The 16980-nt window shown below is 51.7% G+C and overlaps 9 protein-coding genes across 9 annotated transcripts; 5 read left to right on the top strand and 4 right to left on the bottom strand.

The window, feature by feature from the left end:
• Window positions 1-559: 559 nt before the first annotated feature.
• On the top strand, window positions 560-1114 carry N7498_005626 (uncharacterized protein; the record flags this gene model as incomplete). Its single annotated transcript, XM_058452688.1, has 2 exons — window positions 560-831; window positions 880-1114. The coding sequence occupies 2 exons, from the start codon at window positions 560-562 to the stop codon at window positions 1112-1114; spliced, it is 507 nt and encodes a 168-aa protein (XP_058309226.1).
• A 123-nt stretch (window positions 1115-1237) lies between these two features.
• Window positions 1238-1977, bottom strand: N7498_005625 (superoxide dismutase; the record flags this gene model as incomplete). Its single annotated transcript, XM_058452687.1, has 3 exons — window positions 1238-1345; window positions 1408-1887; window positions 1936-1977. 3 exons carry the CDS (start codon window positions 1975-1977, stop codon window positions 1238-1240), a joined length of 630 nt encoding a protein of 209 aa, XP_058309225.1.
• A 708-nt stretch (window positions 1978-2685) lies between these two features.
• N7498_005624 (oxidoreductase, short-chain dehydrogenase/reductase family) lies at window positions 2686-3638 on the top strand (the record flags this gene model as incomplete). Its single annotated transcript, XM_058452686.1, has 3 exons — window positions 2686-2801; window positions 2862-3176; window positions 3224-3638. The coding sequence occupies 3 exons, from the start codon at window positions 2686-2688 to the stop codon at window positions 3636-3638; spliced, it is 846 nt and encodes a 281-aa protein (XP_058309224.1).
• A 151-nt stretch (window positions 3639-3789) lies between these two features.
• On the bottom strand, window positions 3790-5648 carry N7498_005623 (putative general amidase; the record flags this gene model as incomplete). The annotated part of the gene is made up of 3 exons (XM_058452685.1): window positions 3790-3947; window positions 4003-5284; window positions 5340-5648. The coding sequence occupies 3 exons, from the start codon at window positions 5646-5648 to the stop codon at window positions 3790-3792; spliced, it is 1749 nt and encodes a 582-aa protein (XP_058309223.1).
• A 146-nt stretch (window positions 5649-5794) lies between these two features.
• Window positions 5795-7513, bottom strand: N7498_005622 (putative pyridine nucleotide-disulfide oxidoreductase; the record flags this gene model as incomplete). Its single annotated transcript, XM_058452684.1, has 1 exon — window positions 5795-7513. One exon carries the CDS (start codon window positions 7511-7513, stop codon window positions 5795-5797), a length of 1719 nt encoding a protein of 572 aa, XP_058309222.1.
• Window positions 7514-8824: 1311 nt separating this feature from the next.
• N7498_005621 (Hsp20/alpha crystallin family protein) lies at window positions 8825-9943 on the top strand (the record flags this gene model as incomplete). The annotated part of the gene is made up of 1 exon (XM_058452683.1): window positions 8825-9943. One exon carries the CDS (start codon window positions 8825-8827, stop codon window positions 9941-9943), a length of 1119 nt encoding a protein of 372 aa, XP_058309221.1.
• A 515-nt stretch (window positions 9944-10458) lies between these two features.
• Window positions 10459-12132, top strand: N7498_005620 (CocE/NonD family hydrolase; the record flags this gene model as incomplete). The annotated part of the gene is made up of 1 exon (XM_058452682.1): window positions 10459-12132. One exon carries the CDS (start codon window positions 10459-10461, stop codon window positions 12130-12132), a length of 1674 nt encoding a protein of 557 aa, XP_058309220.1.
• Window positions 12133-12459: 327 nt separating this feature from the next.
• N7498_005619 (uncharacterized protein) lies at window positions 12460-13695 on the bottom strand (the record flags this gene model as incomplete). Its single annotated transcript, XM_058452681.1, has 2 exons — window positions 12460-13608; window positions 13660-13695. The coding sequence occupies 2 exons, from the start codon at window positions 13693-13695 to the stop codon at window positions 12460-12462; spliced, it is 1185 nt and encodes a 394-aa protein (XP_058309219.1).
• A 2212-nt stretch (window positions 13696-15907) lies between these two features.
• On the top strand, window positions 15908-16876 carry N7498_005618 (RTA1 domain-containing protein; the record flags this gene model as incomplete). Its single annotated transcript, XM_058452680.1, has 3 exons — window positions 15908-16058; window positions 16112-16354; window positions 16410-16876. The coding sequence occupies 3 exons, from the start codon at window positions 15908-15910 to the stop codon at window positions 16874-16876; spliced, it is 861 nt and encodes a 286-aa protein (XP_058309218.1).
• Window positions 16877-16980: the final 104 nt, after the last annotated feature.

Here is a 16980-nt window from a genome sequence, read left to right as displayed (position 1 = left end):
ACTCTATAAACAGATAAGAGGCGGTCGCATCCAGAGCAATAGTGTTGAAAATATATATGTATATTTTTAAAAAAGAAAAAAAAAGGCTGTCTCGTCTTGCTAAGTACTTCAATGCTCGACAAATCGTTAAGTCAATAAGGACCATATGTTAGGCAACGTATTTCTTAGAATATCACCACCTATTTTGAAGCCGGTCATTGTAAAACCGAAGGAAAAAAAGAAAGAGAAGCCTATCGAGGTCGTGTACCTGAGTTGAAGAGCCCCGATAATGGGAGATGGCAGATCGACGCCCCACTGCGCGGATTTGAGAGGATCGGCACGACTTACCGCAAAGAGAAATGAGGCTTGGGAAATATGCTCGATCTCGCTCACCTTGGTGGAAAGCACAGCACCTTGGTGGTTGTCCTACCTATTTATTGTCTCTCGGCTCTACCAGGTCAATTCAAGTCAAGTGAATCACTCTCCAGGTTGTACAGACCCTATCGCGTATAGTACTGTCGTGTATAGTACTTTCTTTCTCTTCTGGCATTGCATTTGCATCTTTCCAGCTACAACCATCATGTGCGGTGATACCAACCGTCCTACCTTTGGCGGTACAATTGCCGTGCTTTTCCCGCGAGAAAACCGTCTACTTTCAAACTCAGGATCTCTATCTTCATCACCAGACTCAGTCGTCTCATCCACATCATCAGCATCAACTCTATCATCCTATTCTCTCTTTTTCCGCAACGCAGAAACAACAGACCGCAAAACGAAAGGGATTTTCCAGACCGACAGTGAAGAGACTTTTGACTCTTTGCGCGGTTGCGGACATGTGGACATGCGGATAGAGTGAGTTTATCCCAAACGCCAAAGAAGTGAAATACTGACTCTAGAAAGGAAATACGGAGATCTCTCTACATCCACGCCAAACACACCCCCACTCCATCAATTCCAGATAGACTTGAGCCGGAGCCAAAGCATGAAGCCAGGCCACCGCCAAACAGAAATGGAATTCGAATTGCCCGAACGGCTGGACCTGGGCGTCTCGGAGAAGGGAGTCGTGGGCCGACAAGTAACAATGAGAGACCCTGCCGGTACCGTTCTCGGAGTGGGAATCGTCGGGTACAATTGAGCAGACTCATTTCTTTTATGATTCATTGATACTCCATTTGCAAATTTCAATCATTTATTTACAAGCGTTTCTTTTATCGGAATGATATCCACTTCAGAAGTTGGGACCGAGCAGCTACTTCGGTTACAGCTTCAGCAAGTTCTCCACGCCAGCAGTGTAGCGCTTCTCGGCCTCGGACCAGTTGATGATCTTCCAGATGCCGTCGACGTAGCCAGCCTTGTTGTTGAGGTACTGGGAGGATTTAGTAAAAGAAAATGGAAAATGGCGGGGGAAAACCAAAAACAAAAGCTCACCTGAAGATAGTAGGCGTGCTCCCACATATCAACACCGAAGATAGGCACATCACCACTGGCAACAGGGTCCTGGTCCTTGGTGGTGGTGATCTCCAGACGTCCCTTGGGCCCGCCCTTGCTGACGAGCCAGCCCCAACCGCTACCTTGGATGCCGAGCAGCTCGGCGTTGAATGCCTTCGTGAAGGCATCCTGGGAGCCCCAGCGAGAGTTAATAGACTCGCGAAGTGAAGGTGCCGCGCTGGCCAATTCATTGCCGGGGGTTCCGGGAGGGGTCAGGTTCTTCCAGAAGAGGGAGTGGTTGATGTGACCACCGCCGTTGAACTTGATCTTCTGCTGCAGGGAGATCAGGGCGGGCACATCATTAGCCTGTGTGGCCGAGACCTGGGCGGACAGGGCGCCATTCAGGTTGTTGATGTATGTTTGGTGATGCTTCTGGTGGTGAAGTTCCATGATCTGCTTCGAAATGACGGGTTCGAGAGCCTGGGGATGTGAGTTCAGTGCCAGAGAGTATTGGAATTCAGGGCTTACATCATAGGCGTAGGGGAGAGGAGGGAGAGTATGTTGAGCCATGGTGATGTTTGTGATAGAACTGAAGAGCTGAGAGCGGAGAGTTGAGGGTTGCAAGTTGAGAGCAGAGAGTAGAAGGCTGTACGAGCGTGGCTTCCAAGGTCCCCCAGAGTACCCCTCTTAAGTCAATCACCCCGCTGCCACCAAGGTAGCTGTCATCAAAATCATGTTTACACTCCATGGCGAGTGGGTTTGCGTGGATCCCGCCGATTGCGAAGGATTGAGCACATTTCGGGTCCACAGTTGGTTGTCGACACCGTGTGATTCGGCCACGTTTGGGTATGAATAGCCGGCATTTGTGCTTGCATCGAGTATTTGTGTGTATCTCCAGCCATATAGCACGCAGTTTGGACAACGATTCATCATTCGTGGTCGCCATGTGTATAGATAGCCGAGATGGGCCACCATGCAGACTTATTAGGGCATCCTCACCGAACCACTCTTCACCCTTGCAACCCCATGTCCATTGAACACGACCACCGCCAAATCACCGGGACCCCGGGAATCAGTTAGCTTCTTAACATTTCAGTCTTCAAAAGAAGCCATGGATACATTTCCGGCTTCAGCGCTCAGCGACGATCTTACTAATCCCGACGACACCCTTTTGCGGGGTTTCGGCTGCAGAATGAGCCTCGGTCAAATCGAGCTACTAAAACAGCGGCTCGGATGTGATTTCTTCCCTGACCTGCAGCTCAACCATCAACAGCAATCATGTCGGCCGCAGAACAAGTGAAGCTTTCTAATTTCCCGAGCATCTTCTCCCTCGAGGGAAAGGTCGCTGTGGTGACCGGTGGCTCGCGTGGACTGGGACTACACGCTGCCTCGGGGTTCGTACCGCATTCCAACCGGGAATTGTACTACGCATTACATCTAACCACATGAAATAGTCTCCTGCAAGCCGGTTGCTCCAAGGTGTACATCACCTCCCGCAAGAAGGATGCCTGTGACGAAGCCGTCGCCGCGCTGAACGCGCTGCCAAACAAGCGGCCCGGCGCGCAAGCTATCTCCGTGCCCGCCGACAGCTCTCGCATGGACGAGCTGGACCGGCTGGTAGCCGAGGTGAGAAAGACGACCGACCACGTCGATATGTTGTTTGCCAATGCCGGTGCGACATGGGGTGAGAAGTTCGATACGCACCCGGAGAAGATGTTCTCCAAGGTCATGGATCTGAACGTCAAGAGTGTCTTTTACACAATCCAGAAGTAAGTATCGCGCTCATGGAATCTACGAGATTATTCTAATGTGGTAGATTCACGCCCCTGTTGACTGTCAAGGCAACACGCGACGAGCCCTCTCGGGTGATCATTACCGCGTCGGTAGCGGGTATTGGAATCGGCACTGTAGGCGACAACGCCACGCCGAGTTACTCTGCTTCCAAGGCCGCTGCAATTCACATTGCGAAGAACCTGGCTGTTGAGCTTGGCCCGCGCAATGTCTTGACCAATGCTATTGCACCGGGTTTCTATCCGTCCAAGATGGCTAGTGGCTTGATTGAGTTGAAGGGTGGGTTGAAGGAAATCGAGGAGTATTCGCCTAATGGTCGTCTGGGCAAGCCGGAGGATATTGCGGGTTTGGTTGTGTTTTTGGGATCTCGGGCTGCGAGTCACCTCAATGGGGCGGTGATTACCACTGATGGTGGTTCGCACCTGAAGGGGAGACTGTAAGAATATTTCTTGATATGCTTGAAAGATGATTAGGATTCATTTTAGGATTACGGTATGAATTTCTTTCTCTCTACGCGTTGTTTTCATGAGCTTCTGTAGATACTTCGTAGATATCATCTGGTTATAGCTATATGCAAGGTCGCCGAGGTGTTCATAGCTTAGCGCTAGGCGAGCCACTACCTTTCTGTACCGCCTGATCAATCATGTCCATGGCTTGCCAAAGCTCAAAGTCATGCTGCTTCGGCGTGATGACTTGGACACTAAGCGGTGACTCCAGGTACACGCGACGGTCAACTGTTTTCTCATCCCCTGATCATCTCATGTTAGGAAGATCCACAAAGCATCTTAGAAAATAAGCACTTACATAGTTTGCGATTGGCCTTATCCCAGCTTCCCAGTACAGGTGCGTCCATTGTCTTGCCCAACTCCAGATCGGACTCCACAAGCTTCCGCACGGGCATTGTTGCAGCTGGATAATCCAACAACACAAATGTTGAGGTATATCCGACGGCATTGTATCGGTCAAGCTCGGGGACTGGGTGTGGTGCGACAGGGCACACAATAGCGTCAACCTGCCGAATATGAGAACCATTCAAAGTCCACATTTTCAACATCTCTTTCTCAATCTGCGCGCGCTGAGCCTGCAGCTGTGCCAATTGATCAAGAGTGAGTGCCTTGCCGCGCTTCATCCGACCCTGCAGCCACGGCATTAAAGTCTCGCCCTGGCTCTCAATGAGATCGAGCATGCTGGAGCCGTCATCCACGCCCATGAGACGCCCCGCTACACCCTGGCACTTCGGCAAAGCCGACGGGACAGGAATATCGACGACATTGACGCCCGTGCGGGCCAAATGCTGGGCCACTTCGTTGAGGATGCGGGTGATTGGAGGCAAAGGAGTGACGAGGCCATCGGTCTTGAGAATGCCTATGGTGAATTTCCGCTGAGGATACAGGGAAAGCGCGACAGAAGGCGCAGGCCAGTAACCCGGAATACAGTCTTCACCAAATAGTTCAGAGCGCCTTATGATTTCTCCCATAACGGCTGAGATGTCCCCGGTCGAACGGGCCAGCGGACCAGCAACAGCCTGCAGGGCTATCCGGCCCTTACCGGCGAGCTGTCCACTCTCCTGGCCACCATAGGGTACGCGACCGTTACTCGGCTTAAAACCGTAGATGCCCTGGCACATGGCGGGTACCCGGATGCTGCCGCCGATATCCGTGCCAAAGCCGACCATTGACCCGTGCATGGCAACCAAGGCACCCTCACCGCCGGTGCTACCACCGGCTGTCCATTGGCGGTTCAGCGGGTTGAGTGTCCGACCGAAGAGGTGGTTGCAGCTGTCGAGCGTTGCGAGGGTCTGAGGGACGTTCGTCTTGGCGATGATAATAGCACCGAGGGACTGGAGCAGATTCACGAGATCGGCGTTTACTCGTGCGGGCTTGAATGCTAGTGCAGAAAGGCCAATGCTGGAGTCCACTCCCTCTATGTGGAATGAGTCCTTCACTGAAACAGGAAGGCCATGTAGGGGACCGAAGGGACGGCCGGTTCGGCGGAGGTGGTCGTCCAATTCCTGTGCTCGGCGAAGGGCGCGATCGAAGAGTGGCTCTGTGAGGCATCGAGTGAGCTGGTTGGCAATAGCTGCTCTCTGGTGTTGTCGAATTAGCTCGCCGATCTGAGGGAAACCGACTGTTGAGACTCACCTTGCAGAACGCTCGCACCACCTCTTCCGCCTTCAACCTCCCCTCGGTCATCTCGTCCACCAATGCGCGCACATGGTATTTCTCGGTGATTTCGAGTTCTTTGGGGCTAAGGATTCCACAGGTGCGTGGAATTTCTATCACGTTGACTCGGGTATACAGCTTGGGACCTTCGGTGATCGACTCGGCGGGGGAGAGCATCCCCGCGGGAACGAGGTGTGGCGGCAGTCGCCATTCTGCAGGAACAGCAGCAGCCAACTCGGCTTGCTTTCGCTGGGCAATTGCCACGTAGGGAGGTTCTTGCGTTGCCATGATGATGGATGCAAGAAGAAGAATAGAAGAGGCCCGCAATTTTAAAATACCGATGCGGGGAATGCGGAGTAGCTTCGATCCTACCTCGGTTCAGGGGGAACTGCCGACGCTTTGATGATTTATTGGGTTGAACTATCTCCATAAAACTAGAACCGCGAGACATCTCTTCCAAAGATACGGTTCAATGTCCACCGGAATGCCACCCGCAGCTTGTTGCGCCAGCTGATGCTCATCGTGATGTATGCCATATTCCAAACCATCGAGGCCATGCGCCCCGTAAGTCCCTCGGGTAAGTATTTCTGGCGTGCGCCGTGAGTATCGTGAGGTATTTGCATCAATGCCTTTTCGCTTCCAATATACGCCATGGTGCCCAAGTTCTTGAAAGAAAAGGGCGGTACCTGCGCCAGATCCTGCTTGTTCAGATGCGCAGCCAACCACTTAGCCTCTTGGAAGGTCGCCTGTGCTGTCGCAGGAGGAGCACCATTCTCTGGCATAGCATTGTCACCTAAGGCGAAGACATCTTTCAGCACTGCTGTCTGTCCGGCCTCGTTCTGCAGCTGTACACGTAGATGGCCATCAACTAGCAGGGGCCCCTTCTTAGACACCTTTTTGTATCCCCATGACTGATTGGCGATAGTCGATGGGTCTAAACCATCGTTTAGGGCATGAACAGAGTCCGTCGGGAATGCGTCGATTTTGTTGAGAGTCTGGTTGACCAGGTTGGTCATGGCATTTCCCGTCACCCAAACACACATGCCAACTCCAACCTCGCCCTCCTCTTCAGTCGCCAATGTCAGGCACCGCTTAGGATCCATTTCATAGGGAGGCGAAGCACCTGGTGGGCCCCATCGCAGACCCTTCACATGGTGAGATGTTTTGATTTCGATTCCCTCGTCCTTCATCGTCTCCATCGCATAGCGCGAGAGGGACTCGTCGAACATCGAAAGAACCTTGGGCGCAACGTCATACAGGCTGATTTTGGGAATCCCGTCGAGAGCCGGGTACAATTTCATCATGTCCTTGTAGATGAAGTCTCGCAGCGACGCGGCCAATTCAGTACCGGTGGGCCCGGCACCAACGATAGCGAAATGAAGTAGCCATTTCTTCATCTCCGAGGTGGTGGTCGGCAGGACAGCCAGCTCAAAGCATTCGCGCATGCGCCGCTTGACTCGTTTTGCATCTCCGATATCCTTGAAGAACATTGCATTCTCACGAACTCCCGGGGTTCCAAAGGTCCGACTGACAGCTCCGACGGCAATCACGAGTTTATCATATGGAACCTCGAATGTCTCTCCTTGTTCCCATTTGCGAAGCTCTTTCATCGGGTGTTTGGAGGTGGTCTCGGCACCTTCATCGATGGCACCTTCACCGGCTTCTCTTTCCTCATCCTGGGTACGGGGAGTCTCGGTGACACCGCTTTTGACGACAGTCGCCTCGCATAGAATGGTCTTTTTCTTGAGGTCAATGGCGCGGGCAGCAGCTTGGATGAAATCAACCTTGGCGTGTGGATCTCGCACAGGCTCAACGATATTGGAGAAATCAAGGGATCCGCTAGCGGCGTCGGTGAGGAGAGGAGTGAATACAAAATAGGATCGCGGAGATATGACGAGGGAGGAGTAGGATTTGGGCGACAGCCGGCGCGAGATGGTATATCCACCCCAGCCAGATCCCAGGATGACGACACGTTCCTTTTGGTTATCTGACTTAGATACGGTGGTGGAGGGTTCATTGTGTGTTGCAAAAGACCTCAGCACATTTGGAGACTTGTGAGTCAAGAGGTGCTTGCATGCCGAACGATCCGGACATGCGAACGAGCGTATTGAGAAAGCCCGTGGTCGTACAGCAACCAACAGCCTAGACGGCATCTTGATGATCGGGTAGGTCATTTAAAAGTCAAGACAGCATTGGAAAGCAGTTCATTGCATTGGGGGGTATCGGAGCTATAAACCACGGGAGTTTCACTACACTTTTCCTTCCGCTGACATATTCATGACTTCATCCTCGGCATCATAGTCAAATCGATCAATGGAAAGGATCGAATCCCGAGCGATTACCTGGGACCCTGAGACCTATGGATATCCACCCGTGTTCGGATGCTTGAGCTCCGGCAGATATCCTATCAACTCCCGTTGGGAGTCTTGTCTTCAAGGGGAAACTCGGAACCCTTCGGGACCATCGGTGAAGGTGGATGGCACGTGCCACTGGGGTCGATCGGGAGATTTAGGCATGGTGTGTTCAGCTTGTTCACATGCCTTGATGAATTTTCCGAATATTTTGAGAAACATTGGAAAATAGCGATGCAAGTCGTGGGGGAGGAGGGAGGAAGAAGGACAGAAGTATCGCCTCGTGTATAGTCACGTGATTATACACGGTAAGCTTCATGCTCCACAATCATGCCACTGCTATCAATTAAAGTGTGAAGACACTAAATGAGATCTACTATGCCGAAATTGACTTAACGTCTTAGCAGCCCTCAGAAACAAGGGATGTACAACTTACTTCCCTTTTTACACGTCACTTTAATAGCGGTTTTTCACCTGTGCGTTATTTCCGAGCTCTCGGGGCATGTGCTTCTTCCCTTCATATGATAAACTCTGTTGGTTTCCGGTGTTTGCCAAAAACCCCTTGATCTGATTGCAAACTTATGAGAGTACGCGCACCCCCTAGCTACGTTCGCCACGCATGTGGCGCATTATGGCGCAAGCAGATGAGTCAGAGTCTCGGATTTAGGCGCGGATTACCCAATTCAACCTAAGTCATCTATACTCCCGTGCAGCTTATTTGCCTCCCCGAGCTATGAAGCTTCCAGCGCCTTCGGGAATGGTCTCTTGTAGGGTCATTACTCACATTCGGTGCTTCGGCCTGGCTTCTGATTGCATGACTTACAGGTCGAGTCACTGCTCGGGGTTTCGGGTCATAGCTCGGACTCTCGGGCTTTTCAAGGCAGCATCGTTATACGTAGACCCGGCCCTACCAGGAGCTGATGTGGCTGGTCCAGGGTGACGAACACTGTGACTGCCTGGGTCCGTGAAGGAAAGTATAAAAGCAGTCGACGTTTTCCGTCGAGTTGTGATCAGAACCTTTCGGTTTATCATCCTAATTTTCCTCTTTGCTTCTTCATCAACGTTTACTTGTAGATAAGATCCCATCTTATCTTTATATTTGTTTACATCAATATGGCTTCCATATACCACCTTAACCACCCACCGAATCCCTGGGAACAGTTCATGACTGGCCTCGAGGACCATCCTTTCTTTGCCCCTCGTGGTCACCACCCCCATCCCCATGCCCACGGTCGTGGTCGTGGCGGTCGTGGACATCACCACGGACCTCCTCCATTCTGGGGATGGGGTCACCACGGAGGCCCTCAACACTGGGGATGGCAAAACCAACCTCAGAACGACAACGCTGATGCTCCCGAAGCACCTCGGTCCGCAAATCAAACCTCGGAGTCCACCCCAGGCCCTTCGACACAGGCTGAGAACCGCTCCGGCGAGAAAGAGACAGGTTCATCGTCGGAGTCTGAATCCGACAACGACAAGCGTTGTCATGGTCGTTGCGGCAAAGGAAAGCACCGCAAGGGCCGCGCTGGTCCTCCCCACGGACTAGGAAGAGGAGGGTGTGGCGGCAAAGGTCGCCACAGACCTCACGGTGCTGGACCCTTCGGCAGATGTTCTCGTGAACGAGGCCCTCATCACCGTGGCCGTCACGGTCGAGGTTGGCACCAGGGCCCCCCCGGCGCCAACTTTGACTTCCTGCGCAATTTAGCCGCCCAGTTCGGCATCCCCTTCGACACCCCCAAGAACGATGTTGACTTTGTGCCATCTGTCGATGTCTTCGACACCCCTGCTAAATACATTCTGCACGTCTCACTCCCTGGCGCAAAGAAGGACGATCTCAGCATCGACTATGATGCCGACGAGTCCGTCCTCCGCCTCGCAGGAGTAGTCTACCGCCCCGGTATCAACGAAGACTTGCACCAGGCTCTGGCGATGGAAGAGCGGGCCCGCGAGGTCGGCGTCTTCGAGCGCGAGATCCGTCTTGGGACTCGCGAGGCTCCGGCTGTTGTTTCTGTTGATGAGATCACCGCCAAGTTGGAAGAGGGAGTTCTGATCGTGACTGTGCCGAAGATTGAGGCAGAGCCCGAGCCTAAGAAGAAGGTTATCGTCGAAGATGGCGATACCGAGAAGGAGAAAGATGCTATGCATGTTGATGAGACTAGCGTCACTATGACTCCCGAGGGCAGTGACTCGGAGGGGGAGAACAGGGAGTATGTCCGGGTCCCTGTGCAGTAAGCAGGGATTCTATTTGTGATTTGGAGTTTGGCGTTTTGAATCTAGTTTGTATTTGATATCTTGCGTTTAATAATAAGAGTCCACTCTGTGAGTGGTACAAAACACCATATTCTCCTTTCTTTAGATCTGTAGAAAAGGTACCTTTAGAGCACTCTTTGAACGACTCCCGAGTATTCCCTGGGCACCGTAATGATTCATTTAATCGATTCTCAATCGAACTAAAATTCCTTAACCACATCCGACCAAAAATAAAGGTTTCTGAGATCTTCTTGATGATTAACTGATGGCGGGGTCGACGTGCGGGGCCGGAATGCTGTCGATTCCCGATCATCCGGGAGTGGGGAGGGCCTGATACCGGTCATGGGCCCGGATAAATCAGGGAAATCTCCAGAGTTAACTCCGAATCCCTGGAGCCTGGAATAACACACGAGGTATTCAACAACTTTGTCGCCTCAAAGTCGTCAAATCATCAAAATCCTCTACTTTTCTTGTTACGGCTACATAAATAGACCATAATGACAGGGCAGCCTGTGAAGCGCAGCTATGCAGGAGCAGCCTTAGATTATCTTGGAGCACGCTACGTCGGTGTAGGCCCTGAAGAATGCAGCTACACAATACAAGCCATCCAGATCCCCATGCGGGACGGGGTCGAATTGGCGGCCGACTTTTACAAACCAGAATTACCCGACAAACAAGCACCCGTCGGACTAATCATGATCCAGTGCTGCTACGGTCGAGGGGCAGGCATTTCCTTCCCCAACGCCCGCGTCTTCGCTGCTCGAGGCTACCAGGCCCTCTTCGTTAGCACACGCGGCACCTATGGCTCCGGTGGCACCTTCGACCCCGGCAGCAATGAACAGTCCGATAGCCAGGATATCGTGGTCTGGATGCGTCAACAGCCCTGGTATCCTGGCTCCTTTGCTACCCTGGGCCCCTCGTATCTCGGCTACAGTCAATGGGCGCTTTTGCACGACCCGCCTTCCGACTGCGTCGCTGCTGTCATCCCTGTTGGACCTCATGATAATGCCTGGCACGCATGGGGGACAGGCTCTTTTCGGCTTGATCGCGCATCCTGGAGCGATATGATGTCGAAGCGGGATGCGGAGCGGGGGAGCTTTCTCTCGCGTCTGTCTAGTATACCCGGGTTGAGCTTCTTGCAGTCCTCGGAGCTCGAGGAGGCTGTGGCTGGTCTGCCGCTGGAAGCTAGTCTGCAGAAATACTTCGGCGACAAGGCCCCATGGCTCTTTGAGTATTTGAAACACCCCAATGTTGATGATGCCTACTGGACATCACGACGACACCATACTGCTCTAGAGCGCGTCAAGATTCCCATTTTGTTGGTTAGTGGTTGGTACGACACATTCACGACGCAAACGATGCACCAGTTCAAATATCTGCGCGCTCGAGGTGTGAATGTCAGCCTCATCGTCGGTCCTTGGACACATGTCCAAGGTTCTGGTCTTTATTCCATGCCGGAAATAATGGACTTCCTCGCTGAACATCTGGCCAAATCCGGAAAATACAATCGCTCTCCAGCTCGTGTCTTTATCAGCGGCTCCCAGGAATGGCGCTCAATGCCTACCTGGCCTCCAGCTACTCGGCCGACGACTCTATATCTACAAGGCAATCGCGGCATTAGTTCGGAACGGCCTGCGCAGGACGCAAGCCCGGAGGAAACCTTCGTCTTCGACCCCCTTAACCCTACCCCCATCATCGGCGGCAACCAAATGTCTTCCGGCGGAAGAGTAGACGACAGTGCGTATGCAGACAGATCAGACGTTCTAGCCTTCACGAGCGAACCCGTCTCAGAAGATATCGAGGTTCTAGGCATTCCGACCGTTCACCTGATTCACGCAAGCAACCCGCCCTTCGCAGACCTGTTCCTGCGGCTCAGTGAGGTCGACGCGCAAGGCGTCTCCCATAACATCACTGATATGTACCGGGCGCTCGATCCATCGCGCGACACATCCCAGCCACTGAAGCTGGATCTGCAAGACTGTGCTCATCGGTTTAGGGTGGGTACGCGTGTGAGGCTTATTGTCGCGGGTGGTTGTTTCCCGATGTATGCGAGGAGTCTTGGGACTGCTGAAGATCGTCTGCGGAGCGATAAGACGGTGCCTCAAAAGCATACCGTTACTGTTGCTGGTGGAGTGTCGCAGCTGATTTTGCCCGTTGGTGCTGCTGTTTGATTGTAGTATGTCGCAGCAGGCTCTTCATGAACATTGCCATTGAAGAACTTGAGGGGGAGTATCAGCGGCTTCTCTATTATAATAATATTCTGCTCTTATACATAATGCATGAACGTGACCAAAATGACACCACTTAGCTTTCTGAGTAGAATTCAACACCTTGTTCAGCTGGTGGCGTATGAGCCAGATCCCCTTCCTGCACTATAGCCAAGCTCATATCGCTATAGGCTTGGCAGATCGAACCATCTTAGTGCAATTTCAAGGCTCTATTCCAAGATAAGCACAACTTTTTTTTACATAGCTCTAGTCTATTTAAACAACACAAGATTATCCCTCAGCCCAAAAAAATTCATCAATGGCTTCCAGTGCTGCTTGCACATTCTCCGGCGGAGCTGTGATGTGCATCCGAACGAACCCACGGAAATCCTGAGCAGCCCCCAAACCAAAGCAAAGGCTACCAGGAGCTAGCAGGATGCCCTTCTGCTCTTTCAGCTTCAGACAGAAGTCAACGTCATCAACAGGGGCTCCATTGGAGGAAAATCGCACAAAGGCCGTCGCTCCCGAACTCGGTTTGATCCACGAAATACCCTCATGCTTGTTAACAAACTTTTCCAGAAGAGCAAGATTATTCTGCGCGATGTCCAGGTGCTTTGCCAGAATCTGAGGTCGGCATCGACCACTCAAAGCCTCCGCAGCAATGACCCCGTCGATTGTACCCACAGCCATGGTGATGTAAAGCCCCAGCTCAAAGCAATGAGATAGGATCTTGGCGTTTTTCGTGGCAATCCAGCCCACACGGGTACCAGACAACCCCCAAGCTTTGCTCAGAGAGCTGGTCACAATGATATTGTCGTTCTCTTCGGAAAGCTCTATGAAGGATGGTGGATTCGTCGAGTCATGGAACAATGGGCGGAAGATCTCATCAACAAGTAGGATCAGGCCGTATTTACGAGCCAGAGCCACGATTTCGTGTTGCATTTCGAGGCTCAAAATGGTTCCCAGTGGGTTGTTGGGGTTGTTAAGGACTATCATCTTCGTAGTCGGCTTGATCATGTCTTTCAATTGTTGAAGATCTCCCTGGGCCTGATTGCTTAGATCGAGGGACCAATATGAGATTTCCTCGCCAACTGTAGCTTTCGGAACAAACAGAAGCGGCGTATAGGAAGGATACATGGCAATGACATGATCTCCAGGTTTGAGCAAGCTTTGGAAAACAAGCGAGTTGGCACCTGTTGTTCCATTGGTAGCTAGGATGTGGTCTGCAGTGACCTTCTCATTGTAGAGCCCGGCGATCTTCTGGCGAAGATCTTCACTGCCCATTGATGGATCCAGGGACAGTTTCAAAGTCTCTACCGACAGATTGCTGGAAGTTATCTGCTTGTCTGAGGAAAGCTCAATCAAGTCCTGGATCGACAAAGCTGGCGTCGCGCTGCCGGCCAACACCAGAGAGGCATGTTTTCCGTGTTGGCCAATCCACTGGCTTCAGTGTAAGCAAGGAAGAAAATTAGGATCAGAGCTGTCGCGTACCTTGGGAAGCTCGAAAGAGGCAATATCGTGCATCATGTTGTGAATATATCATACCAGAAGAGAGAAGAAGAATTGAATGGGCGTAACTGACGATTTCATAGTCATCTCCGATGCGTCAGAAGTAAATGCGGGGCCGTTCAAAGGGCGTCGGTGTTATGACTCTTGTGGATCTCTCCCGGATATCGGACCAATGTTGCACGGTTAACGGCCATTATCAGAGCCGGTGACAGCTTAGCTATTGTACATCCTTTCTAACACCATGATAAGCCTGACCAAATATTAGATTGACGATCTAAAAACCCACCGCCTCGGCCACTCCAACCACTCCTTAAACCCAGGATGGATATTGAGCCCAATATCCTCCAACAATTGACGTGCCATACCATTCATATACCAGAAATGGTCTACTGTCTGGAGAAGCACGCAGTAGTGGGCCAGCAAGACCATGGCAGCGGGATGATGCGCTACCAAGTGGTCGTGGAAGCGACTTGAAAGTGTATAGGCCCATAGGAAGACCATGCCAGTTTCTACGTGTGGGCCTGCCAGTTCGAGCTGACGGGTAGAGACTTCGAAGTATCTCATGGCGTCATTATAGTCTTTTCGTATATCCGCATGTTCTTGCGGTGACTCGTGGTCGTTGGACTCTTGATTATGGGGCTGGGTTTGGGTCCGCGGGAAAGGGTATTCGTCGATGAATTGACGAAGTCGAGATATTTGTGTCCAGATGTCCGGAGGGAGTAGTGTCTGGGCAACCATAGCCGGACTATCGCAGATAGAAGTGGCCCGTTAGTATCTCCGGGTTTTGAATTAGACGGACTACTCACCTCGGAATGTACATTTCACACTCAATCCAAATGGAGTAAACCAAAGGTGCAAGCTGAGTCCTTCGCAGAGAGTGTAGAAACGGCTTCATTATTGCTTGGAACCCCTTGGCACTGGCGAATATTTCGATCATGTTGGATAATGGCTCAGGCCAACGATCCGTACCGAGTCGAATCGGTGCCGTGGAAAGGTGCACACTAATCATCGAGGCGAAGCAAAAGACGGGTTGCCAGTTATTGGAGTCGATAGGAGATGATATAATCTCTCTGAATTCTTTCAATCCAGCTGCAAGATGGTATGCCGAGGCCTTGGTATACTTCTCCTTCTGGGCTGGATAGAGGTATGTGCGGTGAGTGGCGGCGATGGCCAGGATACCGTGCATGACATACTTGTTAGCGTATCCCTCCGTAGGTATGATCACCCGCCAAACATGTCGTGCATCTTCACGAATGGCCAGGGTATTGCATGTCACGGTGCAGAAATGGTGCATCAATTCCGCTATCAAACCCCAATCTTCATTAAGCACCGGAGCGTCTTGGGGCGATCTGGGTAGGATCTCTAGCAAGTCGAATCGATTTGGAGATTCAATTGAAATATCGGAATTTGCAAAGTCCCAGGGCAATGCGGTATGCGGGTTCGCTGCATGGCTCACGAGATGTGGCTGTGAGTAGACCTGAATAGTCGCCCGTGACTGAGCTGCCGGGGATGCGCTGGATATCGGAGTATCATAATTATCAATCGGTACCACGTAGCTACACGGAACACCATGCTTGACACAGTTGGTACATGGGTATCGCTCATCACACTAGATATCACATTAGAGATGACGTCGGATCCGGGCGGATTAGGAGATAAAAACCTTGAGTCGCCGCCCCTTGCACTCGGGACAGCCGTTACGCGACTTTCGATGAGACCTACGCGGGCCCATTAGAGAGGCTTATAGCGAAACCTAGAGTGTAGTGAGGTAAGGATAATTAATGAAAGAACTCGAATTCGGATACGAGCGCGGATACGAACTCGGATACGGACTCGAATTCGACGCGAGGACCCACTGGGAACCCACTCCGTGTCTTGGGCCCCGTTGACTTCGCTTCGAATTCGGGGTTTTGTAGCTGTGTCCACCTATTTATCAAATGAAAACTTCATTTCTTCAATTATGGGGCTCTGCTATTTTAAACTCGGTCGTGTTAATAATAATACACCAATCAGATTGCCTGTGCCCTGTTTCAATCTTCTATGAAGGCCTTGGGTTTGTACTGTAAATTAAGTAGTAGCCTGGATCTAGTGGGACCGCGGAGTAACCGATATTGGCGGTGCTTGGTGTGGCTGAAGTAACTGTGAAGTGTATATAAGCCCTCGGATCCCCAAGATCCCAACATTGCAAGAACACCAACACCTGGGCGGCTCAACTGTCTAGAAGCCGAAGATGAACGCTGAAAACCTCTATGGCTACAAGCCATCCATTGCGGCCGGTGTCATCTTCATCATTCTTTTTGGGCTCACGACTATCTACCATGCATACCAACTGATCAAGGCCCGGTGCTGGTATTTCATTCCTTTTTTGGTGGGAGGAATCTGTACGTTGCCGGTGACCGTTGAAATCCAACAGCGAAATGCTAATCTGCAGCAGTCCAGGTTATCGGCTATGTCTGCCGCGTCATCGGTCACAGCAACACCGCCTCAGTTCCAATCTACGCGATGCAGTCTCTGTTCATCCTCCTCGCGCCGCCGTTATACGCCGCATCCGTGTACATGGTCCTCGGACGAACGGTCACCTATCTAAACGCGGAGGATCTGAGCTTGGTGCCCGTCAAATGGATGACCAAGATCTTTGTCTCGGGCGATGTGTTCTCTTTCTTGCTCCAGTCAGCCGGTGCGTCCGTGTTTCCATGTAGCTATGGAAGTCAAGTCCCTAACAAACTCCACAGGCGGCGGTCTCATGGCTAGCGGATCCATCAGCACGCGTAATATGGGCTCCAACGTTGTAATCGGCGGTCTGGTCGTACAACTTCTCTTCTTCGGATTCTTCGTGATCGTCGCGGCCGTCTTCCAGTTCCGCATCCAGCAACGCCCAACATCAAAATCTCAGAGCGAGCTCGAAATGACTCGCCATTTGGGTTGGCGACAGCGCAACTGGACGACTGTCTTGCTGGCCTTGTACATTGTCAGTGCGCTGATCTTGATTCGGTCTATTTTCCGTCTTGTCGAGTATAAGTACGGATTTAACGGGTATATCATGACGCATGAGTGCTTTGGGTACGTTTTTGATGCACTTTTGATGTTCGTTGCTATGGTGGTGATGAATGTTTATCACCCGGCTGTTATCTTGGGGAATGGGAAGGGTGGAAATTACCAGCACTCTGAGGAGATGCAGCTTTCACATGGGTGGCAGTAACGCTACTACGCATTTGATGTCCACGCCACGATCCCAATTATAAAAGGAATTTGAGAAGCCATCAAGGATCGAGTATGAAAGTCACATTCCTCTGGGATCTGCTC

This window comes from Penicillium cinerascens (genome assembly GCF_028974065.1).
Source record: "Penicillium cinerascens strain IBT 15544 chromosome Unknown contig_5_segment0_segment0, whole genome shotgun sequence".
Taxonomy (NCBI): Eukaryota; Fungi; Ascomycota; class Eurotiomycetes; order Eurotiales; family Aspergillaceae; genus Penicillium; species Penicillium cinerascens.
This window is presented reverse-complemented; position numbering and strand designations above follow the sequence as displayed.